The 24,817-nt window shown below is 46.6% G+C and overlaps 2 protein-coding genes across 3 annotated transcripts in view; one reads left to right on the top strand and one right to left on the bottom strand.

The window, feature by feature from the left end:
* The first annotated feature begins 592 nt into the window (after window positions 1–592).
* IGFBP7 (insulin like growth factor binding protein 7) lies at window positions 593–16,658 on the top strand. The gene is made up of 5 exons (XM_065836126.2): window positions 593–1,094; window positions 12,473–12,582; window positions 14,138–14,254; window positions 14,815–14,941; window positions 16,462–16,658. The coding sequence occupies exons 1-5, from the start codon at window positions 614–616 to the stop codon at window positions 16,479–16,481; spliced, it is 855 nt and encodes a 284-aa protein (XP_065692198.1). The 5' UTR covers window positions 593–613; the 3' UTR covers window positions 16,482–16,658.
* The window catches only part of POLR2B (RNA polymerase II subunit B), a 17,761-nt gene continuing 9,590 nt past the window's right edge, over window positions 16,647–24,817 (bottom strand). For both annotated transcript variants that reach the window (XM_065836119.2, XM_071807812.1), the window contains 13 exons: window positions 24,595–24,706; window positions 23,983–24,137; window positions 23,528–23,726; window positions 23,249–23,417; window positions 22,690–22,786; window positions 21,281–21,375; window positions 20,753–21,003; window positions 20,576–20,665; window positions 20,205–20,312; window positions 19,518–19,631; window positions 19,266–19,426; window positions 17,800–17,995; window positions 16,647–16,905 (listed from right to left, as the gene is read on the bottom strand). In XM_065836119.2, the coding sequence (XP_065692191.1) occupies window positions 16,816–16,905; window positions 17,800–17,995; window positions 19,266–19,426; window positions 19,518–19,631; window positions 20,205–20,312; window positions 20,576–20,665; window positions 20,753–21,003; window positions 21,281–21,375; window positions 22,690–22,786; window positions 23,249–23,417; window positions 23,528–23,726; window positions 23,983–24,137; window positions 24,595–24,706 (1,837 nt within the window). In that variant the 3' untranslated portion in view covers window positions 16,647–16,815. The remainder of the gene's footprint in view (window positions 16,906–17,799; window positions 17,996–19,265; window positions 19,427–19,517; window positions 19,632–20,204; window positions 20,313–20,575; window positions 20,666–20,752; window positions 21,004–21,280; window positions 21,376–22,689; window positions 22,787–23,248; window positions 23,418–23,527; window positions 23,727–23,982; window positions 24,138–24,594; window positions 24,707–24,817) is intronic.

The following is a 24,817-nucleotide window of genomic DNA, read 5'->3' as shown; positions in this document are numbered from 1 at the left end:
GCCACCACACCACACTCCACCCAGGAGGCTTAATACCACCACGATGCTTTTGTATGCTGCACTTTCCAGGCACTGTCCCAGCAGACTCAAGCAGCATCGCCCAGTGCTACCCAAAGAATATTCCCAGTTTTTGTTGGTGGCAACAGCACCCAACCCTCAGCCCCTTGGAGACCCCTCAGGAGCCATCCCAGGGCAGCTGACACAAGTCAAGGTGAAAGGCAGCAGCAGGCAACAACTTTGTCCCAGGTTTGTGCAAAAGAAGCCCGACAGCTCTCCTTTGGTCTCTCGTTCCCACTCCTGCAGGAAACTGACCCATCTCGGGGTCTCTGCTGCTCCTCGCAGCTGACGGCTGCGCAGCACAGGCGGGTGACAAGAGAGGGGAACAGGACGCCAGAACTGAGGGGCAGCCGCCACAGCATACGAAGGGACCGAGGCCGGCGGTGCGGAGGGGCCGGCGGTGCCCCGCTGCCGCTGCGGGAGGGCGGCGGTGCCCTGCTGCCGCCGCAGGGGGCCGTGGTTGTGACCGGGGCCGGGGCCGGGCCGACGCCGCCGGGGAGGGGTTTCCCCTGCTGCGGTTTAAGTGCCTGGCGGGGGCGGGCGGTGTTGTGCCGCCATGCCGCCCTCCGCGCTGCTGCTGCTGCTAGTGCTGGCGGTGCCCGCTCCGGCGGCGGTGCCCGCTGGGGCGGTGGGGGGCTGCGGACCCTGCGAGCCGGCGCAGTGCCCGGCGCTGCCTCCGCGGGGCTGCCCGCTGGGCCGGGTGCGGGACGCCTGCGGCTGCTGCTGGCAGTGCGGCCGCGGCGAGGGCGAGGCGTGCGGCGGCGGCGGGGCTGCGGGGGGGCGATGCGCCCCCGGCCTCGAATGCGTGAAGAGCCGCCAGCGCCGCAAGGCCAAGGGCGGCCCGGCTCCGGGACCTCTGGCTGCCGCCGCTGCCGCCGGCCCGCCTGGCGTGTGCCTCTGCAAGAGCCGCTACCCGGTGTGCGGCAGCGACGGGCTCACCTACAGCAGCGGCTGCCAGCTCCGCGCTGCCAGCCTGCGAGCCCAGAGCCGCGGCGAACCCGCCATCAGCCAGCGCAGCAAGGGAGCCTGCGAGCAAGGTGCGCGGCTGGGCGGGCGGGTCGGGCGGCCGGAGACTAAGCGCTCGGGGAAGGGAGCGGTACGAACTGGGCGCTGGCACGATTTGGGAGGGGAGATGTGCGGCTGTGCTGTCAGACTTTACTGCGAAAAAGCTGGTCCCAAGTGCTCCTCGTACTGTTTTATCCCACTGGGATGCTTATTTATAACGTCAAGATGAAACCACCTTAAATGGACTTCAGAGTTCCAGGCGTATCATGCTGCCTAAACTTGGAGTAAGACTTTAGACCAGCTCCAGAAATGCGGGGAAACGGCCACTTCCCCTTAGCTTCCAGCTGTACTGAAACTACACTGCTCTGCTTTTCATACTTTGCCTGCAACTTGCAGCTTGGGATGCTGTGAAATGGGACAAAAGAGTTTATCAATCCAGGGGAGGATTTGGCAGAGGAAGACCGCAACCAGTGAGGAAAGGAAATTATCAAATGGATGTGAAAGCAAGAGAAATTAAGAGCCAACATTTGCTGACTTGCTTTGGTTTGAAATTAAAACAAGCAGTGACTTTCCTCTGAGCTATACTTAGTGGTTTGCACTTGAGTGAGCTCAATTCTTCCCAAGCTTTTGCTTGGAGATGCTGGTCAAGGAAGAAATTGTTCTGCTGCAGAGCTTCTACTAGAAATCCTGGCTTTCTGAGAGTGGGTTTTATTGGGAGGAAGGGACATAGCAGACAAACCATTTACTGAATGTCTCAAGGATGATATTGCAGAGCCAATGCTGTTTTGGTGGAGGAGTGTTTCATAAACGCAGTATGTGTAGGGTCACAACCTCCACCTCCTCCTTGTCTTTCTTCCCATAACTGAGGCCAAGTATGTCTTGCAAAAAATGTTTCTGAAACTTCCAAGGAAAGCATGAAAGGCTGGGTGAGGACTGGGTTATGCACTTTGACGTTGTCCATTAAATGCCCTGCGTGGCTTTTCACAAACCTTGTGCAAAACATCAGGCTTATATTAGCTGGAAACATTGTGGTACAGTGTTAACTCCTGGAGAGAAGGAGCTTCAACCCTCAGGCTTTTTTTGGGATGAGATGAAAACAGCCTCTGTCCTCACCTCTAACATTTGGAAGGGGTATTTCCTGCTCAGCAGACTTGGGAGATGGTCACAGCAGTCTTAAAAATACCTGCTGCTTCTTGGCCTCGCCAGCCCAGACTGAGCGAGCAATTGTGTTTGAAAGATGTCTGAGGTCACATTTCAGATGTGTACTTGGGAAGAGGGCCCAGTTCACAGTTGTCTTGCTCAAAGTCACCTGGGAGTTCATGGCAAGACAAGTATTGATGCTCATATTGTAAGCTTCTGCCCCAACCCTTGTCTGTACTTTCTTGTGTTTGTCCCAGACTGGGTGCTGGCTTGGCCTGATGGGGCTTTGACCCGGACTATGGAGACAGAGTTTGATGAGGTCAATGCAAACACAAGCCACTAGGCAGGATGGTGGGAGGCCACTGACCCACCACCCTTAAACAGCTCCCATGAGACTTTCTCCATCCTCTGGTCATCACAGCAGCAGCTTCTCTGTAGGGGGTCACAGTGCAGGACAACCACTCCCTGCACAAACTGCATCCCTTCCTTGGAGAAGGTCCCTTTGGGCATGCAGATGTGCAGCAAGACACCTTTGCAATCTCTTACCTGTTGTTTAAGAACTTTGCTGGAGCATGCGATGCTGAGCCACTGGCAAAATGTCCCCTCCTCTGACACTCTGGGAAATCCCTCTTCTTTTGGATCATGCTGCTGGGAGACCTCCAACCCAGCATCTCAGGGAAGGGAACAGGAGGGTGCAGGCTGCTCAACAGTGGTGTTGCAACTGTCTCTTCTGAGATGTCCCTCAGCAGCATGAATGTTGTGCTGCAAACCTCCTTCTGGTGATGCACATCACTTTGTGGAGTGCAGCTGAGGCAGGGACTCAGCCCACACACGTGGTAGACATCTGGAAGTATTTTCTGTAGCCCTCAGGGCCTCTTGGCAGTTAGGACTGTTGGGTGGGGAGAGGAGGTGAGTTGTAATCTCCACATCAATTTTGAAAGAATGGCAGGAGAGGACATCCATCCCATCAGCTTCTCAAGGTAGAGCCTCTTTCAGTATATTTCCAGATAGGAGACAGCACTTTTATTGGTTTTCAAAAGAACCTAAATGCTGTGGGAGTCAAAAGTGTGGAAGTTCTGGCTTTTGCCATTTCCCACCACAAACAGACATGATCTCCTTAAGGCACTGCCTAGAGTGGGATCCTGCACAGGGAGACCACAAACAGGCAGGATCCTGCCTGCATCAGTCCTTTGTGTGACAGCTTTTGTGTAGAAAGAATCCTTGGGCTCATTGGACTTAGGCTTCTTGCTCAGGGCAAATGGGCTCTGAGGTGTCTGCACTTGCAGGACTATCAGGACCTCATCCTTTGAGTGCAAGAGTGAGCAGCCTTTCAAGTCTGAGGAGAAATCCAGAAAAACATCTTCCAGCAGTGGGTCCTGACTATGATTGCTCTTTTTTTACAGGTGGAACTGGAGAGGGAGGGCTTGTTTTGCACATCCCATTGAAAGCTGGTCCTTGGGAGGAGAAAATGTAGAGCTACAGCTGCTGGTGGCCTTTGCTGTCATCAGCAGCTGGAGATGGGGTATCCAGTGGAAGAAGGGACCGGCATATTGGCAGATGCTTCTCCTCACTCATCCGAGCACTGTGGCATGTTTGGGGTGGTAAGACAGAAGACAGGACATGGACAAAATGGGGCAAATGCTGCCTTTTATTGATTCCTACCACTGTTTGCTCAAACCTCACCTTCCAGTCAAGGTGAGAATGAGTCTTACCACAGCTACCTCCTCTTCTGCCTTGAAACACATCCTTGAGACACAGGGATCAGCCACAAACAATTAAAGACTCAAGCAATTAAAATTTCTTTGTTAACTGGGGTTGCACTTCATACCCTCTCTGTGCCATATGTACCAGCTAGTCAAAGGGTCTGAAGGAGGTACACCTGTTCAAGAGATAGTCCTGCTGATTTGTCACAGGCAACACATGTGGGCATGAGTAAAACCTCCTGGAAACAAAGTAGTCAGGTACACAGGGCTTAATATGCAAAATACTCCTTCAGACATGCATTCTTTTCCACCATAGATATATTTCCAAGGGGATAAAAGTTCATTAAAATTATATTTGGCAGCTTTTGCTTGCTAAGAGATACTGCCCACCAACTAGGAACAAATCGGATGTTTCTTTGTTGTTCAGTAGCAAAAGTAAGGAGCCAGTTGTCAGAGCTACATAATGCGCCTTGACCTTGTCCTTGGGATTCTTTTTGTGCTGCTTGTTTCCCAGACCTCTGGGATCTGATGTCTGTGTTCTTTGTATAAAAACAGTGAAGCCATGCAGAAAAAGGTATTTCCGTTGCAGACAAAACTTTGTGTAGGAGGGCGAAGTAAGACACAGTTGAGAAGAGTTTGTGAGGCTGGAAATAACCCTTGCTATACCTGCACTTGGCAGGCGCAGGAATCCAGTCAGTCTTTGCTGGAGTGGGTGGCGCCTGAGCAGGACCATTGGGAATGGCTGGAAAAATGCACTTTGCTTGATTCCCAACTCCTTGAGGCTGCGTGGCTGCTGGTGGTGCTGTGTCAGCAGGACACGGCAAAGCTGCTTGTGTTTGCTGTGGGTGAGCAGGCAGCGATGCTGTGGTGCTCCTTCCCAGCTGGGCTCATGCTGTGCCCTCACACTTACACTCCCAGCTCGCTCTGGGCTTGCCTCGCTCCCTGCCAGGGAGCCACTACCCACATCTCATCCCTACCCTTGCGCCCTGGCAGCCTCTTGTAACTAATCCCAGTGCTGAGGCTGTGAGAGAGAAGGATGCTGTGAAGTTTTCCAGCTGCTTTCCAGCATTGCTTTTACATGGGTTGGCCCTTTGCTCTCTGCCCATGTATACAAATAGCTACGCTCAGGTCTGCTCCCAGCTCTTGTAGGTAGAACAGGCCTGGACACAAAGCAGAAGCCCACTGGTGGGGCAGGGACAGGACAGTCGGGGTGCCACCTCCAGTGCTTCCCATGGCAGGAGGGGAGGCCACCATAACAATTTAGGAGCTGCCATCACCCATCTGTGCACAGAGGTTCAGAAGAGCCTGTTATGACGTTGGTGGCTTCAGTAATTTGGGCTGAGATTCGTTTTGCAGTGCATGCACTGAGGCTGTTTACGCACATCTAGGACCTGGAGCAGGAGGACTGTGGTACCCACTGCCATGTGAAGCCAACTGGCGTAAAGAATTAGGATTGTGTGGCTCAGCTCAAGCCAGGCAGAAAAACAACCTCAACGCACCAACCCCCCATCAAAAAGCTTGCAGGATTTTTGGCATGACGATCTCTCTGAGCTGAAAAATACCAGGCACGGACTCGTTGCCTAACCAGTGCAAGAAGAGACAAATACCCCTGAGTCTCTCTTATCATTAGATGCCAGCAAAATACCTGCTTCGGGGGACTTGTTGTGACTGGTGGAGATACTGCTGGAGTTGCCTCATTACAGCCCAAAGGCCTTATGGTTTGAAGTCCCTGATAGCTGTTCAAGCAGGGTTAAGTTCTCTAGGTTGTTTTGCCGTTGTCAGTCAAGGGTTTGCCTTTCTTTTATGCTCACTTCTTTCTTGGGTGAAGCTGAGTGCATGTTCTTACCCAAATGCCTCACACCACAAACGTCAGAGAACAGTGTTTCACTCTCCAGTGAAATGTTGGTGTTTTGTACCTACCTACAAAGGCCTACCAGATGTAGAAAGGTGGGGCTTCTCTGGGTGAAGGACAGATTTGCTGGCTTGCCAAGCAGCCTGCTTTATTTCTGTTGATCTGAATGTGGCTTAAATATCTGTGACTCCATGAAACATGCAGAGGTTTACCCTATGGTGATGGGGACACAGCACCTTGCAGAATCCATCACAAAGGCTGCAGAGCTTACGAACAGGATGCCGGGTTTGGGGAGATCCCAGTCGCCAGAGCTGAGCTGTCTTCCCTGAGCGGTATCATTTTGGCTTGCCAGAAGCCCAGGCAGCATCTCTGCCAAGAAAAGTTTCTTGCTTGAGTGCCAACCACCAGTTCTGGGGCCTGGGGAACGATCAGTGCAAGGTTTCTTGGATGTCCACAGGGCTTAAAAAATGGGCTGATGGACATAGGATCATGTCTGCTAGGTTCTCATGGAGACTGACAGCCCCAGGGACAAGTACACTCACCCAAAGTCCCACCACTTTCCCGCAGCAGTGGTTTTGCTTTGCTGGTGCCTTAGTGTCCAGCAAAGCTCTGTCTGCTCTGCAAAGAAAGAGGCACTGACTTCCCACAGGTCAATTTTAAAAGAAGAAACATAAATCACATGGGTTGGCTCATTCCATCCAAAATCAGCTCTTGAAGCTTTGCCAGAAATATTTTAGTTTTGAGGGTGTTTTGTTTATTTTTTTAATCCACTGCCAGAGTAGAGCAGGAATGGGGGCTTTTAGGGGAAACTTTCTGGGAGATGACAGGCTGCTGTTATCACTGACATTGGCTCATCTTTTCCTGATAGAACTGCCTTAAATTCAAAGGCTACAACTCTTTTAGATACCAGACAGCATAGTTCATATCTGATCACATTTTGCAAGAAATTCTTCCAGATTTGTGCTTTTGAACTAACAACTAGCTTAGATTGATTTAGGTCTTTTCTGCCATTCTTCCTTTCCTGGTTTTTAAGGGACTTAAGAGAATATCCACATTTCATGAGTGCTTCCTTCTTTGCTGTTGAAAGAGAGATTTAGGCATGTTTTTACTAGGAAGTCATCTATGGTTGGAAATGAACTGGCTTCCCTGATTGTCCTGGAAATCTGGTTTGGGTTTCTGCATCAGCTGGGAGTGGGGGTCTTGCAGCAGTGGCTGGTACCTGCTTTCTCTTACCACAAAGGAAAGCATTGTTATTTGCAGGTGTTTGTGCTGCAGCATTTTTGTGCTGCATCCAGAGAGTCCACAGCAGAGCTACACAGGTGTGTGGTGTGTTTACACCTTTTGTTTTGTAGCACGGAGTCATTTTGAATAGAGCGTGGTGTGGGGATGTGATTCAGTGCGGTGCTTGCTTTCCCAGCACAAAGTGCATTGGGATTTTGAGGCAGAGTTTCTAGGGCTGAAGCTTTGTGCTAGTATTTTTTTAAATTAATCTGTAACTTGGGTATTTTCCACTGTTGTAGGATAAGCCATAAATTCCTCCTTAGAAGGCATTTAGATATTTGAAAAGGTTTTGGTTCACTGGAGCTTGAGTTTTTATGATAATTGTGCTAAAATCTTGTTAGGGAAACTGCTTAATATGTTACTTGGCAGCTCAGTGTCTTGGAGAGCACCAGTATGCCAGGGGCTATGCAAATGCCTCCACTGCCCAAGAGGATCTGGTATTTCACCTATTTTTTTATTCTCAATCATCATAGCATATTACAAATCATCACTAGGAAGGAATGATTAGAGATCAGCAAATTCCTCCCTGTGTTTGTTTTTTTCCTGTTGCTGGAAAGGCATGCTGTGTTTAAAAAAATGTGTTTAATCCTTTGTTAGGCTGAGGTTGATTGAGTTTCATACTAAATAGGAGATTACCATGTAACAAGTCTAATCAGGTTGGACTTCTGAAAGCCCTAGTTGCTTTTCCATGCATAAATGCTGCCATGCCTTGTTTCTGTGTCTCTCACCACAAGCTTTTCACATTCTTTCCAGGCTTTAGCTTGTGATCCTCCTTGTGCCATAATGACAGTTTTCTTAGTAAAACTAAGCCAAGAGTGCTGAGCATGGTATGCAGTGTGCTGAGGGGCAGCCTCTTCCCTGGGCACAATGTCAGGGCCAGTGCAGACCTGTCCTGCATGCCACCTATGGGAGAAAGGGCTTGAGGTTTTGTTCTTTGAAGTGCTGCCCTGTTCTCTCTCCCAGCCTCTGTGTAAACCCCATGGAGGACTGCATCTCCTTTGCTCTGGGTGTCTTGGAGCCTTTATGTAACTCCTTAGTCTCTTCAAGGCCAAGCTAAAGGAGGTGGACAAATGCCTTCAGCAAGAGGTAAAGAAGGAGGCTTGTAAGTCTACCAGAAAGCAGCAAGTAGCTTTGGGAATGGGGAAGGCTAGAAGCTGCTCACACTTCCCATCTGCTGCTGCTTCTCGCAGAGCACTGACCTAGGAGGGAGCAGCCGAGGCCATGCCAACTATTGAGTAGATGCTGCTTACAGAAGGTTTTCTCCTCTCCATATAAAGTCATTTTGAAGGGAAAAATACTTTCCCAGCAACTTAGGAGACTGGAGTGAGTCTATTTCAAATTTGCAAGTGCTTGTAAGGGTGAAAACTGTCCAGCTTCTGCTTTGATTTGCTGTCTCGCGGGAACTGTTCTGAGACTGTGTTTCACCCGGGGCTGTGGCATGGCAATGCAGTGCTCAGGAGGCATGGCTGGGAAACAGGCTGGCACCCACGTGAGCTTCAGAATGTGGTAGACAGCTTCGTATGTTGGTGATCAGGATTTCCCATGCACACCCAAGCACCAGGGCATACCCCACAAGTGCTTTATGTTGAGTTTATTTCTGCCTTTAGTGACACACCTGTAGCCCCCTTGACTTTACTGAAGAAGCTATTGCTCTGCTTGCTGGGGTGTGATTTATTTCTCTGTGTGTGTGTGGACACCAAAGGAATATCAGTGAGGTCCAGCTGATTCTGAGCTGTCATACCAGCAGGTGGGTGGGTGGGCTGGGATGTGCCAGATCCCTACCTGCTGTGCTGAGCAGAGAAGAGGTGCTCAGGGCAGAAGGGTGCCAAGAACAGATACCAAATGATGGCCTCATCCATGAAGTCACAGGCTCTGCTGCATGCTGCTGTGGCAGAAGAGCAGCTACATAACAGCAGTGGAAACTCCTTTCCAGCTGCTGCTTTTGACATAACGCAGGCTGTCAGCTCCCTGTGATCTGCAGAAAAAACAATCCCTGCGCTTTCAGGCTCCTCTCCAGGGTGAATGAGCTTGCTGGCTCTGTACATAAGCCCCTTCCTGGCCATGGAGAGCCATTTGTCTTATGAACAATGGGCAGAGCAGGGAGGAAATGCCTGAAGTGCTTTCAGAGAGCAGCTGATATCCATCAACAGCCTGCACTGTCCTCTTGGCCAAGGAGCTCCTTCACTGTCAGGGCATGTGCTGGCATCCTCCCCATCCATGGTGCCTCTGGCTCAGTCAGAGACCACCCAGCTGCATTTGTGTCTCCATCATCTGGGAGGGTCTCTGGCCTCGGTGACCATTTGCATTCCTAGGTGCCACCAGCAATTTCCTGGCCTCCCCCTTGGTGGGGAATGCTGCAAGCAGAGCTGCAAGGCCTTTGAGGTGCAGGCTGTAGGATGAGGGCTAAGGTGCTCCTGGCTGGCAGGAATCGAAACATCTGCTCTGTACAAGATAGGCTTGTTTCCAGTCCTGCTGGGCGCATGGTGGCCTCGCTCCCTTCACAAGTACCCCTGAAGCAAGAGGGGTGACTTGCAGGAGGGAATGTCCTCACATCCTCTGAAGTCCCTGCAAGGCTCAGGCAGCCCCTGCCTCTCCTGTAGTGGCAGCTTGCTGTGTCCCCTGCCCATCTCAGGCTGCTTCTGGGGACTGTGGGAGGGAGCATGAGGGGGACCAACACAGATAGTAAGCAGGGTGGCTGCCATGCACCCGGGTGTCAGCTGGCTGTGATGGGAGCCTACCTAATACTGTGGCCTGTTGTGATTTGACTTAAACTCTGCTGACTTCTTGGCCTTTCTCATTTATTTTTAGTGGAGGAAGAAGCACAGCTCTAGAATTTTGGCTGTCTGGATTTAAGTCGAATATCCCAAGAGACCACGCTGACTCTTCCCATGACACAGTCACATCTCTGGGGTTGTGTATTCCCTTCTGGTCTCGGGGTTGTGTATTCCCTTCTGGTCTCAGGGTTGTGCCGGATGGAGACAGAGGTCTCTGAGTGCTCCCAGTTCATTTTGCAGACAAAGGCAGAGTTTCACATTCCTCCTGGTTAGATCAGGATGTACATCCTGAGCTCGAGTCTGCCTCATAACAGCCAGACTCTGGCTGTGCTGTGGCTGCTGTGCCAAGCCAGCCGGAGCTTCACTCTGAAACTGTACAGGCAATTCCCCTTTCAAAGGAAGATAAACAGTTTCTCCTTGCCCGGGAGATGGGCAGAAATTCCCTCTCTCTTTTTCCCTGCCAGGAGCTGCTGCAGAAAAATCCTGGTGTGACCTGCTCCTGGCAGGGCGAGCAAATATCCGTGTATGGCTTGTGACTCAGGGGGAAACCCAGTGGCAGCCAAGACTGAGACACTATGGGCAGTGGATTTAGCGGTGGGATGGATGCTGCAGGTTCCCCGCCAGGGAAGAATTGAGCATGATCCTGGAAGAACTTAATGGTGCCTTAAAATCCACTTGGATTTTAATGTAAGAATCAGGATCTCTCGTTTTCTGTAGTGGGAGATGGTGGTCATTTTGGGGCAGCTGTGTTTCTGCCGCCTCATGGGGAACCCATGAAGGTGGGACCAGTGATAGAGAGGATGGTGTCACACGGGGTCAAACATAGCCCTGCTGCCCCGGGGACAGGCCTCGAGCTCTACTCTGGGAAGGGCACCTTGCACATGGAGGGTTTTGCATGGCCAGCGCAGAGGGCGTCAGCAGGCTGCTATGGTGGGGGCACGTCAGCTGGAGGTCCTTGCAGAGCATGGGATGAGCTAAGCAGCCTGGGGACAACTGGCCCCACTGGAGCTGCCAAGTACCCTGTTGTTCAAGGGACATGAGGAAAAACAGCAGGGCTGTGCAGGAAACGGCTGCACTGGGGAAGCGGAGCAGAGTGCATGACCTGATGTGGCCCCATCGTGGGGACAGCAATACCCAGCCCTGCTTCTATGCAGCTACCTCCTATTAAAAGCAGGATTGGGATATCTCTTTAACAGAAAATCTGTATTGTAGCCACCCCTGGTCTCTTAGTGCCTTCCCACCGGCAGGACATGTACAGTCATTCCTGGACAGGGAAATCTCGGAAAAGAAGAGCAAACTCTTCTCTGGGATCACACCAGCTGCTCAGAAGTGGGGAGCCACTTCAGCATCCCTTGGCTGATGTCATCTGGCTGGTGATACTGGGGTCAATCTGCCCCTAGATCCCAAAGAGGTAAAAAGACAGCAGCTTTCTGCTAGATGTTGGCGCAATGGGCTGCACTTGAAACCTGCTTCTCACTGCCTGCAAGGGGGTTGTAGGGTAGAGAGCATGTTCAGGACTAAGGTTGGTGCACATTCAGGACCCAAATCGCTCCCTCTTTTACAGGGCTGGGAATGAGCTGTGGTCTGTGAGCCAGCATACTGAAGGGCTTCAGTCAGGCTAGCTCTGGAGTACTTGTTACCGTAGGAAATACCTTCTGGTGGAGTCTAATGGGAGCTTCAGTTTCCTGTTACTGCCTGCATCTTCAGAGCAGAACGGGAAAATCTGCTGTGTTCTTCAAGCTATCAATAAGTGGAAATAAACACTATGTGCTCCTTTGCACTTCCTATTGTGGGGAATTAATAGCTGTGTTTTGTAAACAGCCCCACTGAAGAAGAATTGAACAGAAAAGGCCATTCTTCCCTTCCAGGGATATGGGTTGTATCTCCAACATTTCCCAGCCTGAGGGGTAAACATCTCCAGCCAGATCTGCAAAACAAGTCTGTTCCTGTCTGGCTTTGGAAACAACTCCCTCTTTCACCAGGGATTAGAGCTCTTTGGGGAAAATGGAGCTCTGCATTCACCTGGTCCTTTCCCAGACCCTCCCCCAAGGAGAGCTCTGCCACCCTTCAGCCAGCCTTGTTTTGCTGAATATTGCACACAGGTAAAACAGAAGCAGCGTGACATTGAATTCTGCTAGCCAGCTGCCACAGGCTTTGCTGCAGATTAAAATTGTGCTGGGAAAAAGGGTGCTGCAAAGCTGGCCAATCTCTCCGTGCCATGGAGCGTGAAGAGGACCCACTCTGTCTCCTAAGGGATCCATTCCTCCATGCCAGCGGAGTGTCAACAGTGTACTTGGTGGCTGCATGGTGATCAAAGGCAGCAATTTGTGAAGTCCTGCTCAGACCCTAAGAGAACAGAATACAAACACTAGCTTATGTCTAACCTCCACCTTGCAAGTAGATGACCTGAACTTGAGTTTCCACCTGGGGCAAGTGCCCATCAGCCTGAACAGCTTATGGTCAGATGCATGTGTAGCTTTGTAGAGAGGAGTGCTGTGATGTGGGACCAGTGCAACAAGCTTTGCTCCAAGCAGGGCCCTTCTTCACCTTGTCCTCACAACCTGTCAGAAGTGACTGGCCCCACTTAAAAGACTAGCGAGGAGACAGGGAAACAGGCATGCAGTTACCCAGTGCCTAAAAGCATTTCTTCCTTTTTGCAGGACCCTCCATAGTGACCCCTCCTAAAGACATCTGGAATGTGACAGGAGCACAGATCTACCTGAGCTGTGAAGTCATAGGCATCCCAACGCCTATCCTCATCTGGAACAAGGTAAGGACCCTACTAGGAGCTCCTGAGACACAGCAAACCTGAGGCAGCTGGAACTGCCTGGTAAGCATAATGGGGCCATAGCTGATCCCTCCTTAGAAACAAACATCTGTGATGAGTTCTCCCATCTGTGCTGTTCTGTCCGCCCACAAACATCTGGCTTTGCTTAATCTTTTTCTAAACTCTAGTTGATACCGAGGCAGAACAAGATGCGTGTTTCTCATGGTAGCGCCTGGTATTTGGAGCACACAGGCAATGTCCCTTGACCTGCTGTCACCCTGCTGGCAGCTGTGACTCTCAGGTGGCTAGACACGGCTCACCTACATCAGGAATGGGAACTGTGTGGGCCAGTTGTCTCTGGTAGCCAGCGGTGTGCTGATTTTGGCAGTGTCCTGGTAACACCTGGCTTAGGGCAGGGGGCCAGTCTTGAGCAGAGTGGATCCCAGCCATAAGGCTGAGGGCCGCTGTCTGGCCCCTGTAGCCTCTTCAAATGCCACAGGTTTGTGGGCACTCGAGGAGTCATAAAATTAAGCTGAAACAATACTAGATTAAGAATATTACGGAGGAAAAAAAATAGATTAGCCCAAAGACCGCTCTGTTCTGAAACAGCAAACTCTGTTCATGGGGGTCCCAGAGCAGACTGTCGGGGGAGAATTCTATGTAGGCTTGCCGACCCAGGCAGCATCTTTTGCTTGTTTACAAGCAGACACCATGTTTACACTGCTGCTCTGCTTTCGTGCCTCTTTCTCATGTCTGAGACTGTGTGACCTCGTGATAACAACGGCTGAGCGCCACTTACTTCATGCTGTGCTCTGAGCTGCGATACACAGCATTGAGGAGTGACTGCACTGCTGCTCTGTCATCAATGTTGTGCCCACCTGAAGGGGCTGCCTGGTTTGCTGCAGCAGAAGCCTACAGGGCTGTCCCTGGCCTATTGGGAAGAGGAGGATGGGTCATGCAGGGAGACCCTGTTCCAGGAGCAACATTCAGATACTCAGATCTCAGCTACTGCTATGCTAAAAAGCATGGTCGTCAGGAAAGTTGTGGAGGAGGCTTTCCAAACAAGGACAGCAGTTGGCTCCTGCTGTCCTCTGAGTCCCAAGCCCAAAGGCAAGTGCTCCAGCCTGCTGAGCTGGATTGGTGTATGGCTACCAGCAGCTGCAGGCAGCCAAATCCTCCTTGTTCAGCACAGGCATCGTTTGATGGGTTAAATCCACTCTTGGGAACATGCACACAAGTTCTGTGACACCAAGTTGGTGCAGGGCATGTTCACACACCCCACTGCCCAGCACTGTTCACTCCAGAAAGCTGTGCTGCTCTCTGCATTACTGCTGAGGCCAGGAGAATGCAGCCCCAGTGCTGATGCTGAGGCATTGAGGTAGTGGGCTGCAGTACACAGAGGGTAAGATGAAATGCTAGCCCTAGAAAAAACACTGCTCCTGTGCAAAACACATTTGTGTAAAACTAGTGTTGATCTTGTCTGTGTGCAGGCATGGTCCAAACACTTCCAGCATAAATAAGCCCTGAAGTTCTCATGCCTCTCTGCCCTTCTGTTTAGATAATTCGGGGACAGTATGGTGTTCAGAGGATGGAGCTTCTGCCTGGAGACCGGGAAAACTTGGCCATCCAGACCCGAGGGGGCCCTGAGAAACATGAAGTGACTGGCTGGGTGCTCGTAAGTACTTTGTGTCAGCACAGAGCTGCACAAACAGTACAGTGACTTTTACAAACAACTCATGAACAAAGAACTTTGCAGAAGACACATGGCAACAGAGAGAGTATTTAGAGGAAAAACAACCTGTGTGAATTAGACATGAGGAGAAGGGTGGATGCTATGGTCTCAACAGTTGCAGCTTTTCACCTCTGTCTAGCCTGCAGCAGAAGCATGCATTCTATGATCAGAGAAGGCTAGACTTAAATAAAATACCTCCTTTCTGTATGTCATTACTTTCCTGCTGCCATTAGTGGGAAGGAGACCTTAGCCATGTCTAGGAAGGAATCACAATAGAGGCAAGGCATCCTTAAGACCCACCCACAGCTGAGGAGCCCTTACAGACCAGGCAGACAGAAGAAATCGTGCAGTCAGTGTGGTCCCTAAGGGTTAACCGCTACTTCATGCGCTCTGTTCATCTCATTACGTTTTAAACAGTTAACACATTATTTAAGATACCTTAAAACAGAATCACCTCTAGCTATGCACAGCATAGTTACTGGGGGATGCGTTTCTTCCTCTAGATATCTCCTCTGAGCAAAGAGGATGCTGGAGAATATGAGTGTCATGCATCAAATGCCAAAGGAGAGGCAACGGCTTCTGCAAAAATTCATGTTGTGGAAACTCTGCATGAAATGGCCCTGACCAAAGGTATGTGGTGTGGTTGAATGCTCAGCAGCTCTTTCCCCTAACAGTTGACTCAGTTATTTGATACAGGAGGACCATCTCTGTTTAATGCTTTCTGAAAAAAAAAAGCACACAAGAAATATCAGTTTAACATGCAGCTTCTCCTGAGTTTGGCAAAACATTCCCAGCAAATCTCAGCTGGTAGAGTTCTCAAGGGATTGTTAAATAACCCCCCAAGTGCTGTAAAGCATGAGATTAAGGTACCAAATTAAAAACACCTTTTGGGGTTTTAAAAAACAACTTCTGGTATGTTTCCAGCCCTAAATTTGTATCCTCCTTTCAGTGTTCTCAAGACACTTCCAAACCTGCCCATGTCTCCTGTGAACAGTATTGGCAAAACCAGCCCCAAGACAGAGCAGGAACGTGGAACACTTAAATTCCTGCCAACCCCCCTATTCTTCACCATCCTGCAAACATCTTAGTCCCTGCCATTCTCTTTGCATGCTGGGGAGGGGACAGATATGCCACAGCAGATCTTTAGGCAAGACCTAAAGCCTTTCCCCTCCAGCCCTCAGCCAGTTTTCAAACCCAGGTCCTCTTTGCCAGGCTGCAGGCAAAGCTGATGGAAACCCAGCTGCCCTCATTCCAGCTGCAGAGAGGATTGCCTAGCACCAAGGCTTCAGAATAGACCCAAAGAGCTGAAACAGTGATTTGTAACCATGCTAGAGGCAGAGGCACTGGGAACAGAGCACCCAGCTACAGAATACTATGCTACTCAAATCTACATTTGGACATAATACTTAAGTTTTAATCCCAGTAGCTTTATTGTATGATAGAGCCTTGACTTTCTGTATCTTTATACTCTTGAGTAGCTAAAAGACTTTACAATATTAACAGTGCTTGGCATTGAAGTAAGAGCATAAAATGAATCCCAGCATCACTTACACAGAGGAACTTTAGTAAAAGCTTTCAGCCAGTCTCTAATCCCTTTTCAAACATCTTATTTATGGATATGAACGAAATTGAGTTTTACCAAGTTGTACCACGAGCAGCACGCTTATACCCTAGAACGGAAGATTTTTCACTCCCCCTCTCACAGGAACTACTATGAGGTTGTCGTACCGCCTGTATTGCCTCATAGTTTATTTCTTACATGCACACCACATGTCACAGCTGTTTCTTTTCAGCTGTAGGAGGGCTCTCAAGTATGCTCTAGCTAAGCACTAAGCTGGCAGTCCACAGTTACTTAAAGGAAATTGATAACGTTAATGGAACAAATTGTCAGACGTCATAGCTACACACTGTGGAGTTAGGGAGTCTGTGTCCCATGTCTAGGTGATCTCAGCACAGAAAAATGCCATCTATCACCATCCCCCTGCAGCTGTATGCTGCAGTAGGGATGGAAGGAAGAAAAGAAGGAAGGAGATGGTCAGGTCTGACCCCCAGCTAAGCCATCAGCTAACTCATGCACTGTGCTACTGTCTAAGTTGTGGTAGGACCCCTTGGAACCGTACAGAGCATAACATGTTTTTGTTTTTCCACAGATGATGGTGCAGAGCTCTGATATGAGGACTTTCACTTGAGCACAGTTTTAAATTAGTATTTTGGAAAGCTGTAACCCTTGGCTTTTTCTAGCTCACTAATCATTCCCTCTTAACTCCCCTTATTTTTTGATTACGAATTTGCTTGCACACTTCTTTCACAGATGCACAATAAAGAGATTCACAAGTGTGATTACAAATTTTATTTCTATTTACAGGAAATAAATGTACTTTTGAACAGCATATAGCAGACAAGTAAAACTGTATTTCAAATGCAGCCTACACAAAATTAAACAAAACTTGCACACTCCTGTCTCATCATGGGAAAAAAAAATAAAAAAAAAAACCTTTTGAGGGCTAAACACTCATCATACGAGGTGCAATACTCATGGACATCAGTTCTTGGAAGAGGAGTTTGCAGGCATAGGGCATCCGAACCAAAGATATCTGGAAAGAGATTTCAAAAGACTTGTGATAAGCACTCCTAGAGCAACAGCTTCCACTACCCTCTACACAAATAACTTGTCAAGTTTTTGGCTCAAAAGTGGATCTGAAGTTACACATGAAAGCATTTAACAAGAATTGCTCCCAGACAGTAACAAAGCAAAAGGGAAGCTGAGACTGTCTGTAGAGGCTACACAGCAGCTACCTGGAACATATATTTTTAATAATAAAACCTGCAGGCAAGGGATCTGATCTTAAACAAGAGACATTATTTAACAAGGGAACACGTGCGTAACACGTGTCTGATGTGCAGTAAATTATTTAAGATTTCCAGCACATATCTCTTCAGTAACCCCAACACCATTGTTAGAGTTGCAGCAGGCAGCCTGTAGCACAAGAACAAGCCTGTTTAAGGCAACTATTTTTATCTCTGCTGCCACTCTCCCTTGACACAGTTCAGTAACCAAGCACATACTGCAGAGCTTTTTTTAATTAAAAAGACGAGTACAACACAAAAGACCTCCCATGGGGACCCAGCTCTACAAGCATAAAATCTTCATGGGACAGTCAGAAGGGCGATGGCCCTAAATTCCTGTGATTCTGAGTTTTACTTCTAAAAATAAGCTCTCAAGTGTTTACTTTTCAACTCTCTAAAAACTCTGCACTGCAAAACACTTGAACAGTATTTCCAGCCAAGTGAGAAACCAACACTGTAAAATTAATAGGGAAACATCCAAATTAATTAGGATGCTATAAACACTTAAAATAGTTATGAAACTAAAATAGAAATTGTTCTGGTGCTTCTTTAAACATTTACTTCCCTATCCTCCGGTTCAGCAGAGTGGCATTTCCTCTTACCCACAAAAACAAACAGTGGCTGATGAAAACCACAAGTACCTGAGTTTTATTACGGCATCCCCGGCATTCATAGGTGTGAGTCCTTGTGTTTGCAATCGCCATGATTCCACAGAGGTTACAGACGTGGACTTGGTATGGGTCTGAAGCTTCAAACAATCTCTCTCTCAAGAACTGGGCTGCTCCATGAGCAATCTGGCAATCTCGTTCCATTTCTCCAAAACGAAGGCCACCATCACTGTAAAAGAAAAAAAAAAAAAACACGAAAAAAGAAAAAAAAACAGCTTTTGAGTTCATTGGCCAAATACATCAGTTCTTGGTGGTGGAACAAGTAACCTGTCAGAAACGCAACAGCAGTATCACAAGGCAAGAGTAAAAATGTGCATTAATTTTCCTCTAACAACTCAGAATAAAACTGTTAGGAAGAATGCTAACAGCCACAACACAGTCATATAGCAAAATGAGGCAAACAAATAATTCTCTACTTATCTGTGGTGGGTTTAAGCTTGGCTGGCTGCCAGATGCCCACCATACAGTTCTCTCACTCCCCCACATTGACAGGACGGGGAGAAAATAAGGAAAAGCTCATGAGTCAAGATAAAAACAGGGATATGGCTTACCAATTACCATCACAGGCAAAACAGACTCAGTGTGGGGAAAGTTAATTGTCTGACCATTAAAAATGGAGTAGGATAGTGAGAAACAAAGACAAAACTAAACCCACTTTCTTCTCCACCTTCTTCCCAGGCTCAATTTCACTCCTTCGTTCCCAGCTCCTTCCTCCACACTCCCTGTGGTCACTCCAGAACTGCTCCTCTCTGCCACTCTTTCCTCCTCACACTTTTTCCCTGCTCCAGTGTGGGGTACTTCCCCTGTGATAGTCCTTCAAGAACTGCTCCAGTGTGGGTCCTTCCCATGGGGTGCAGTCCTTCAGCAACAGATTGCTGTAGTACAGGTCCTCCACAGGCCACAACTTCTGCCAGGAGACTGCTCCAGCATGGGCTCTCCATGGGTTGAAGCACACATATCTACTCTGGCATAGTCCTCCACAGGCTGCAGGGGAGTCTCTGCTCCAGCACCTGGAGCACCTCCTCCCTCTCCTCCACCCTGGCTGTCTGCAGGGCTGTTCCTCTCACGTTTTCTCACTCATCTCTCATAGCTGCTGCACAGCATTTTTAAAAAATCTTACGACAGAAGTGCCACCAAGCATCTCTGATGGGCTCAGCTTTGACCGGTGGTAGTTCTGTTGGATGCAGCTGTAAGTGGCTGTGTCCAGCACAGGGCAACCCCTGGTCCTTTCTCAGAGAGGCCACCCCAGCACCACCTCGTGCTACTAAAACCCAGACATCAGCACTCAGTACATCATCCTAAGCCAGACACAATCAAATGGGTGGCTAACTGGGGGAAGCTAATTAAGTTCTGGCTGCAAAGTTGAGGCAGCTAATTTTTAGGGCTAAAATCTTCAACAAAAAAGAAAACACTGTATAGAAACTAAGAAACGTCCTTACCGAGATCTACCTTCCATGGGCTGTCTGTTAAGTATCTGGATTGGCCCTCTTGCTCGAGAATGGATTTTGTCATCTACCATATGTTTCAAACGCTGATAATACGTAGGACCAATGAAGATCTGTGATGTGATTTTTCGACCAGTGAAGCCATTGTAAAGGACCTGAAGTAGTCAATGCAGTCACTGAATTAGAAGTCTTACTAACCATCAAATGCACATTAAAAAATACAGTGATTTGATATTTTGATTATACCTCATTTCCTCTTAGATGATAGCCATAATCTGATAAAAGATTGGAAATCTTCTGCACATTGACAGCATCATTAAAAGGCGTAGCATCACCAATTTCTCCCTTGTTTGCAGACACCTACAGAGATTTGCAAAAGCTTGTCAGATTTCTGAAGGACTGGTCAGACAACATTAAGCTGTTTCAAACAGTTTTAACTATTAATGCCAGAAATTTTGACTCTATGGCCCGTGATAGTACCTTATCTCAGTTTGCCTATCAATTACACAATTTATAGTTAGATTTTTAAAAATACACAGTATCAACAATTTTGCTACTCCTTTTTCTAGGTCAAGGAAATGTTTGGAGTAAAAATAACACATAAGAGAGAACACTCTAGTCTGACTTGCTAACAAAATTTACAGAACTGTAGGTCTTCCTCAAGAAACCTGCTTTTGCTGTCATGTAACTGGAGAACAGTCTTTGTTTTTCAATTTTTTTTTTTTTTTTAGTTACTACTACCAGGGAGTAGTAACTTTAAGGAGGGAAAAAACAAAAAAACCAGCCACACAAAAACCCCAAACAAACATAAACATAAACAAAACAAAACAAACAACAAACAAACATGTATAAAAAAACACCAACAAAAAATTCTACCACCACATCATTTTAATTCATATTGGTCAGACATGAAGCATAAAAGATTCTTCTTACCTTTCCCTGAAGACACTCAATCAAGTGACCAATGGTCATGCGGGAAGGGATGGCATGAGGGTTGATAATTATATCAGGTGTGATGCCTTCACAGGTGAAGGGCATATCCTAGAGCAGGCAAACAGAGTCAGTATTGCCCAGAATATCAAATTTAAGAAAAGCAGGTGCATGGATTCAAATATTTTAAAACATTGCAAAGGCACTGAAGTACCAGGTAAGAAGCAGCTGTGTCCCTTTAACATATTTTAGCTAATTTTAAGTCAATATATGGCACCCTATTAGATATTCCACAGACAACTCACTTAAGGCAGTTCCTTTGCTTAGAAGACCAGAGACAGAACGTTAAGATGAAAAAAAACCCAAAACATTACCTCTTGCCTGTACTGGATACCACAGGTTCCTTTCTGACCGTGTCTGCTGGCAAATTTATCTCCAATTTGAGGTATTCTTACAGAGCGTACCTGTAAGCCAAAGGAAAACGTTCAATTGGTAACTTAAACACAGAACAAAAATGATTAAAAGTAGAGAGCACACACATCAGTGCTCACCCTAATCTTGCAGAACTTGTATCCTTCCTGGTTAAGGGTTACCATGACCTGATCTACAATGCCAGTCTCACTAGTTCGCAGGAAAGTGCTACAGTCTCTCTTCGTGAAACGTCTGTTAGTGCTTTCCAGTTCATCTTCATTTTCTGGCAGTGTTACTGTTTTGCCAATGATGACATCATCCCCAGACACACGTACCCCAGGTGCTATCAAACCATCATCATCAAGTTTGTCATAGATTGCATGTCTCATGCCTTGCAGGAGCGGGGGGGAAAGAGAAAAATTGTCAACATATTGATTTCAATGCTCTGTAGAAATTCAACAAGTCTGCTTGCAACTTCAGACTACAGCTGAAATGTCTAAACATAATTTTAGGCAAATATCTCAGCAGATGTATTTGCAATTCATAGAGACATTTCTTCTGTTTTATATATCCCAAAATAAAGACTGAATCAGTTCAACAACATTATCAACCTTGCCCACAAAAACTTAATTTAAAAACTCAGTCTTCATTACACTCCTGTATCTTACCTTGGCAAGTTTCACGTGTTGGCTTTTCAAAAACTTCCTCTTGGTCGTACCCTTTTTTAGACTCTTGCTCTTTGTATGAGCGATAGAATACAGATCTGAAACAAAGTTATAAAGCCTTCTCCAGTGAAACCAGTATTTTTCCTCATCTGCACATCCCCATTTCACTATAATCACCCTTTTATCACATATCATGGCTACTGTTACTAACGACAACCAAAGATATAATGTTTACATGCTCCACCACCTTTCCTCTAAAGTTTTGTCAATCCGTCCATCACTGAGGAGGGGAAAACAAAAACAAAAACCACCCCACCAAACAAACACAAAAGAGTTTCAGGTGGCATTTTGATGGTTAGGTGTTCAGTTATTGCCAAATATAACATGCTAATTTTTTTATGAACAGCAGAGACCTTCAGATCTGCTTGATGTCTCAGAAGTAGTAATTATTCCTAAAGTTTATGCAGACCTTCATCATTACATTCTCATATTACTTTTCTCCTTATACCTGCCATTTTGCAAGCAGTTTTAGGCTTCTACTGCCACTTTGCAGTGCCACACTCAATACAGCTGAGCTACAGTGGTAAACTTTCAATTTATATAGGCTTCTCTCTGGGCCCTTACGGGTTTTTGTTCACTGCCTCATTTTCTAGCACACCAAAGCGACAGCCTTTCAGATAAATATTATCCATATTTAATTACTCCCATGCACAGAAGTTCTACAAAAGCTTCACGAGAGCCATAAAATCTAATAGTCTCATTCTACATTGGAAGGCAGTAGATCCAAGATACTAAGCTCACACTTCTTGGGCTCAACTTGGACAAAATAAAATGAACAAAACTAGAAATCCATTGACCAATGGTACAGCCATCTAAAAAGTATAACATGCAAAGTCACATCAGATGCCAATTGTCCCAACAGCAGTTCCTGCTGAGGAGAACATGCCAATCCTCACTGGTAGCAACTGTCACTCTACTAAAGACAATACTACAAAGCTGCAATATTGGCATTAAGGAGTTCATATAACTGGCAAGAGTTATATGAAAATGTAACACCAAAGAGTCCAATTTTTTTTTTTTCATTTAACCACCATACAAGGAACAGTACACATAATAAATAAGACCAAAATGGAAGAGTTGGGGAGACAAAATGGGAAGTCAAGTTATGCAAAGGATGATCCATTACTCACTGTGTTTTGCTAAGATACACTTTCACCATTTTCGTTGTGCTGCTCCCTCCACCCTCGTTTAAAAAAAAAAAAAAAAAAAAAAAAAAATCAAAAGCTTCTCAGGTTGCAAAGATTTGGAGAATGGTGTCTTCCAGCATAACATGACCTTTGCTTGAGCCTCTGGATAACTCTGTGCGGTTTTTTTTTTCCTTCCAAACAGTTAAAAAATTTACGAAGTCTCACCTGAAAAAGCCTCTGTCAACAGCAGAACGGTTCATGATGACAGAGTCTTCCTGGTTATAGCCTGTGTATGATGCAATGGCTACAATGGAATTGATACCTAGAATACATAGAGCAAATATTTTGAAAGGATGCACAACTACCAGACAGGCATTACTTAAAACTCAAAATAAACTGTAATCTCTACAAGCAGCTGGTCTACCCTTTCTGAGATAAAATCTGTGTCCCACATGCAAAAAACAGGTGGTATCAGCAAATGCAACTTTGGATAGAAAAAAGAGTCAAGAGTGACGCCTTGTGAAGAACCTAGCAAATACCAATACAGAAAATGCATTTTTTCCGGTTAGATTTTAGCAGACGATATGGATTAAGTAGTTTCAGCTGCAATACTAGCAATGTATTTTTTGCAGTCTAGGTGTTGAGCTACAAGTTAACATTTAATCTATAATTATTTTTAAGTTACATACATTTGCTAAATATTCAAGTATTATACACACATCTGTGACAAAGTTTAAACAAAACAGTAGCATTTTTGTTTAATGAATGTAAACTGACTACATACCTGCTGGTAATTCTCTAAATCGCAAGTACTCCATGGAGCGTGTTGTTACAAGGGGCTTCTGAGGATAATACAATACATGTGCCAGTGTATCCATACGAACGTGGAAGTTTGTAATGTAAACTCCCATAGCCTGTTTACCCATAGCAGACTGGTATGTGTTCCTGGGAGACTAGACAGACAAGGAAAGACCAGCATATAAAGTACATAAAGCTCTTCACACATACATATGTGGGTTTCCTATCAACATCAAAAGCAGGATGTGAGAAGTGATGCACTGACCTGGTTGTGATCAGGGAAAGGGATAATAGATGCACATACTCCCAAGATCATAGACGGGTGAATCTCACAGTGTGTGTATGTTGAACAATAGGCCACACCTTTCTCTTGCAAGTCATCTGGCGTCATTGCCAGCATCACAGTCTCTTCTTCCAGTGTATCAATGTACTCTACTACACCGCTGGCCACAAGATCCTGCCAACTGAATAACCAATGTCTGAAATACTCAGCTAATACAGAAAACGGGTCTTTTCAGCAGTAACAAGGATAAGGACTTCCCTGGCTTATTATTACTACCACTGCCTCAGTGTGATAAAAAAATGAATTAAGCTACCAGGCAGAGAAAGCATCCTTGTGCTGTGCAAAGCTTTAAACATTTCTCTCTCCAACCTGAGGGAACTTGCAGCTTCCAAGATGAAAAAATAGACATTCAGTTGAATTCCAGGAACGTATCTCACCTGTAATTGTTATACTCTCGTTCCTTCAGTTGGTCAATATGCCTTTTCTTCAACAGCAATTTCTGTTTTTCCACAATTAAAAGGGGTCGACAAATTCTGCCTGCATCAGTATAGATGCGGATTTCTCGCTCACGAATATCTCTAATCATTGAGACCTATACAAGAAAGAAACAGCCCTGGGAGTACAAAGTCTCAGCCTGGAATCAGAACTATGGAACACAAAATAGGATAGCAAAGTTCCCTACAGCAAAGACCTTACAAGTGCTATCAGCAGCACAGAACAAACATTAGCACTCCTATGAACAGAAGCATTTCAACAGACTATTTGCAATTGCTTTTTCAACTGGATCATCTTAAAAAAAAAAAAAACAAACACAAAAAAACCCAAAAAACAAACAAACACACAAACAAAACCAAACACACACATCCAAAAAACTCCCAAAACAACAACAAAAACAAGTAAGAAAAAAAAAATTAAAAAACCCACAAGCAATGTGAAGTATGTTCAGAAAGAGACTTGCAAATAGTGCTATTGCTAGCTTGCAAAGTAGTATCAAGTCATTACCCATGCCCATCTAAAAGGCATCCAAACTCTAGCTGCAAAATTTATACCTCCGACACAATGATGTCCATCTGACGACGGAGCTTCCTTAGGGTATTCATGAGCTGCTCTGGATCTTTGTGTATTCCTACCCAGCAGCCATTAACAAAGATCTTGGTGGCACTAGAAAGAGGGGGAAAAAAAAACAACTAAGCAAACAAACAAATAAAACCAAAACCTTGAAGTGTTGTTTGGGATAAAAAGCTTAAGTCTGCTTAAACAGTTTAATTTGCG

The sequence above is a fragment of the Patagioenas fasciata genome, chromosome 4, assembly GCF_037038585.1.
Source record: "Patagioenas fasciata isolate bPatFas1 chromosome 4, bPatFas1.hap1, whole genome shotgun sequence".
NCBI lineage: Eukaryota > Metazoa > Chordata > Aves > Columbiformes > Columbidae > Patagioenas > Patagioenas fasciata.
This window is presented reverse-complemented; position numbering and strand designations above follow the sequence as displayed.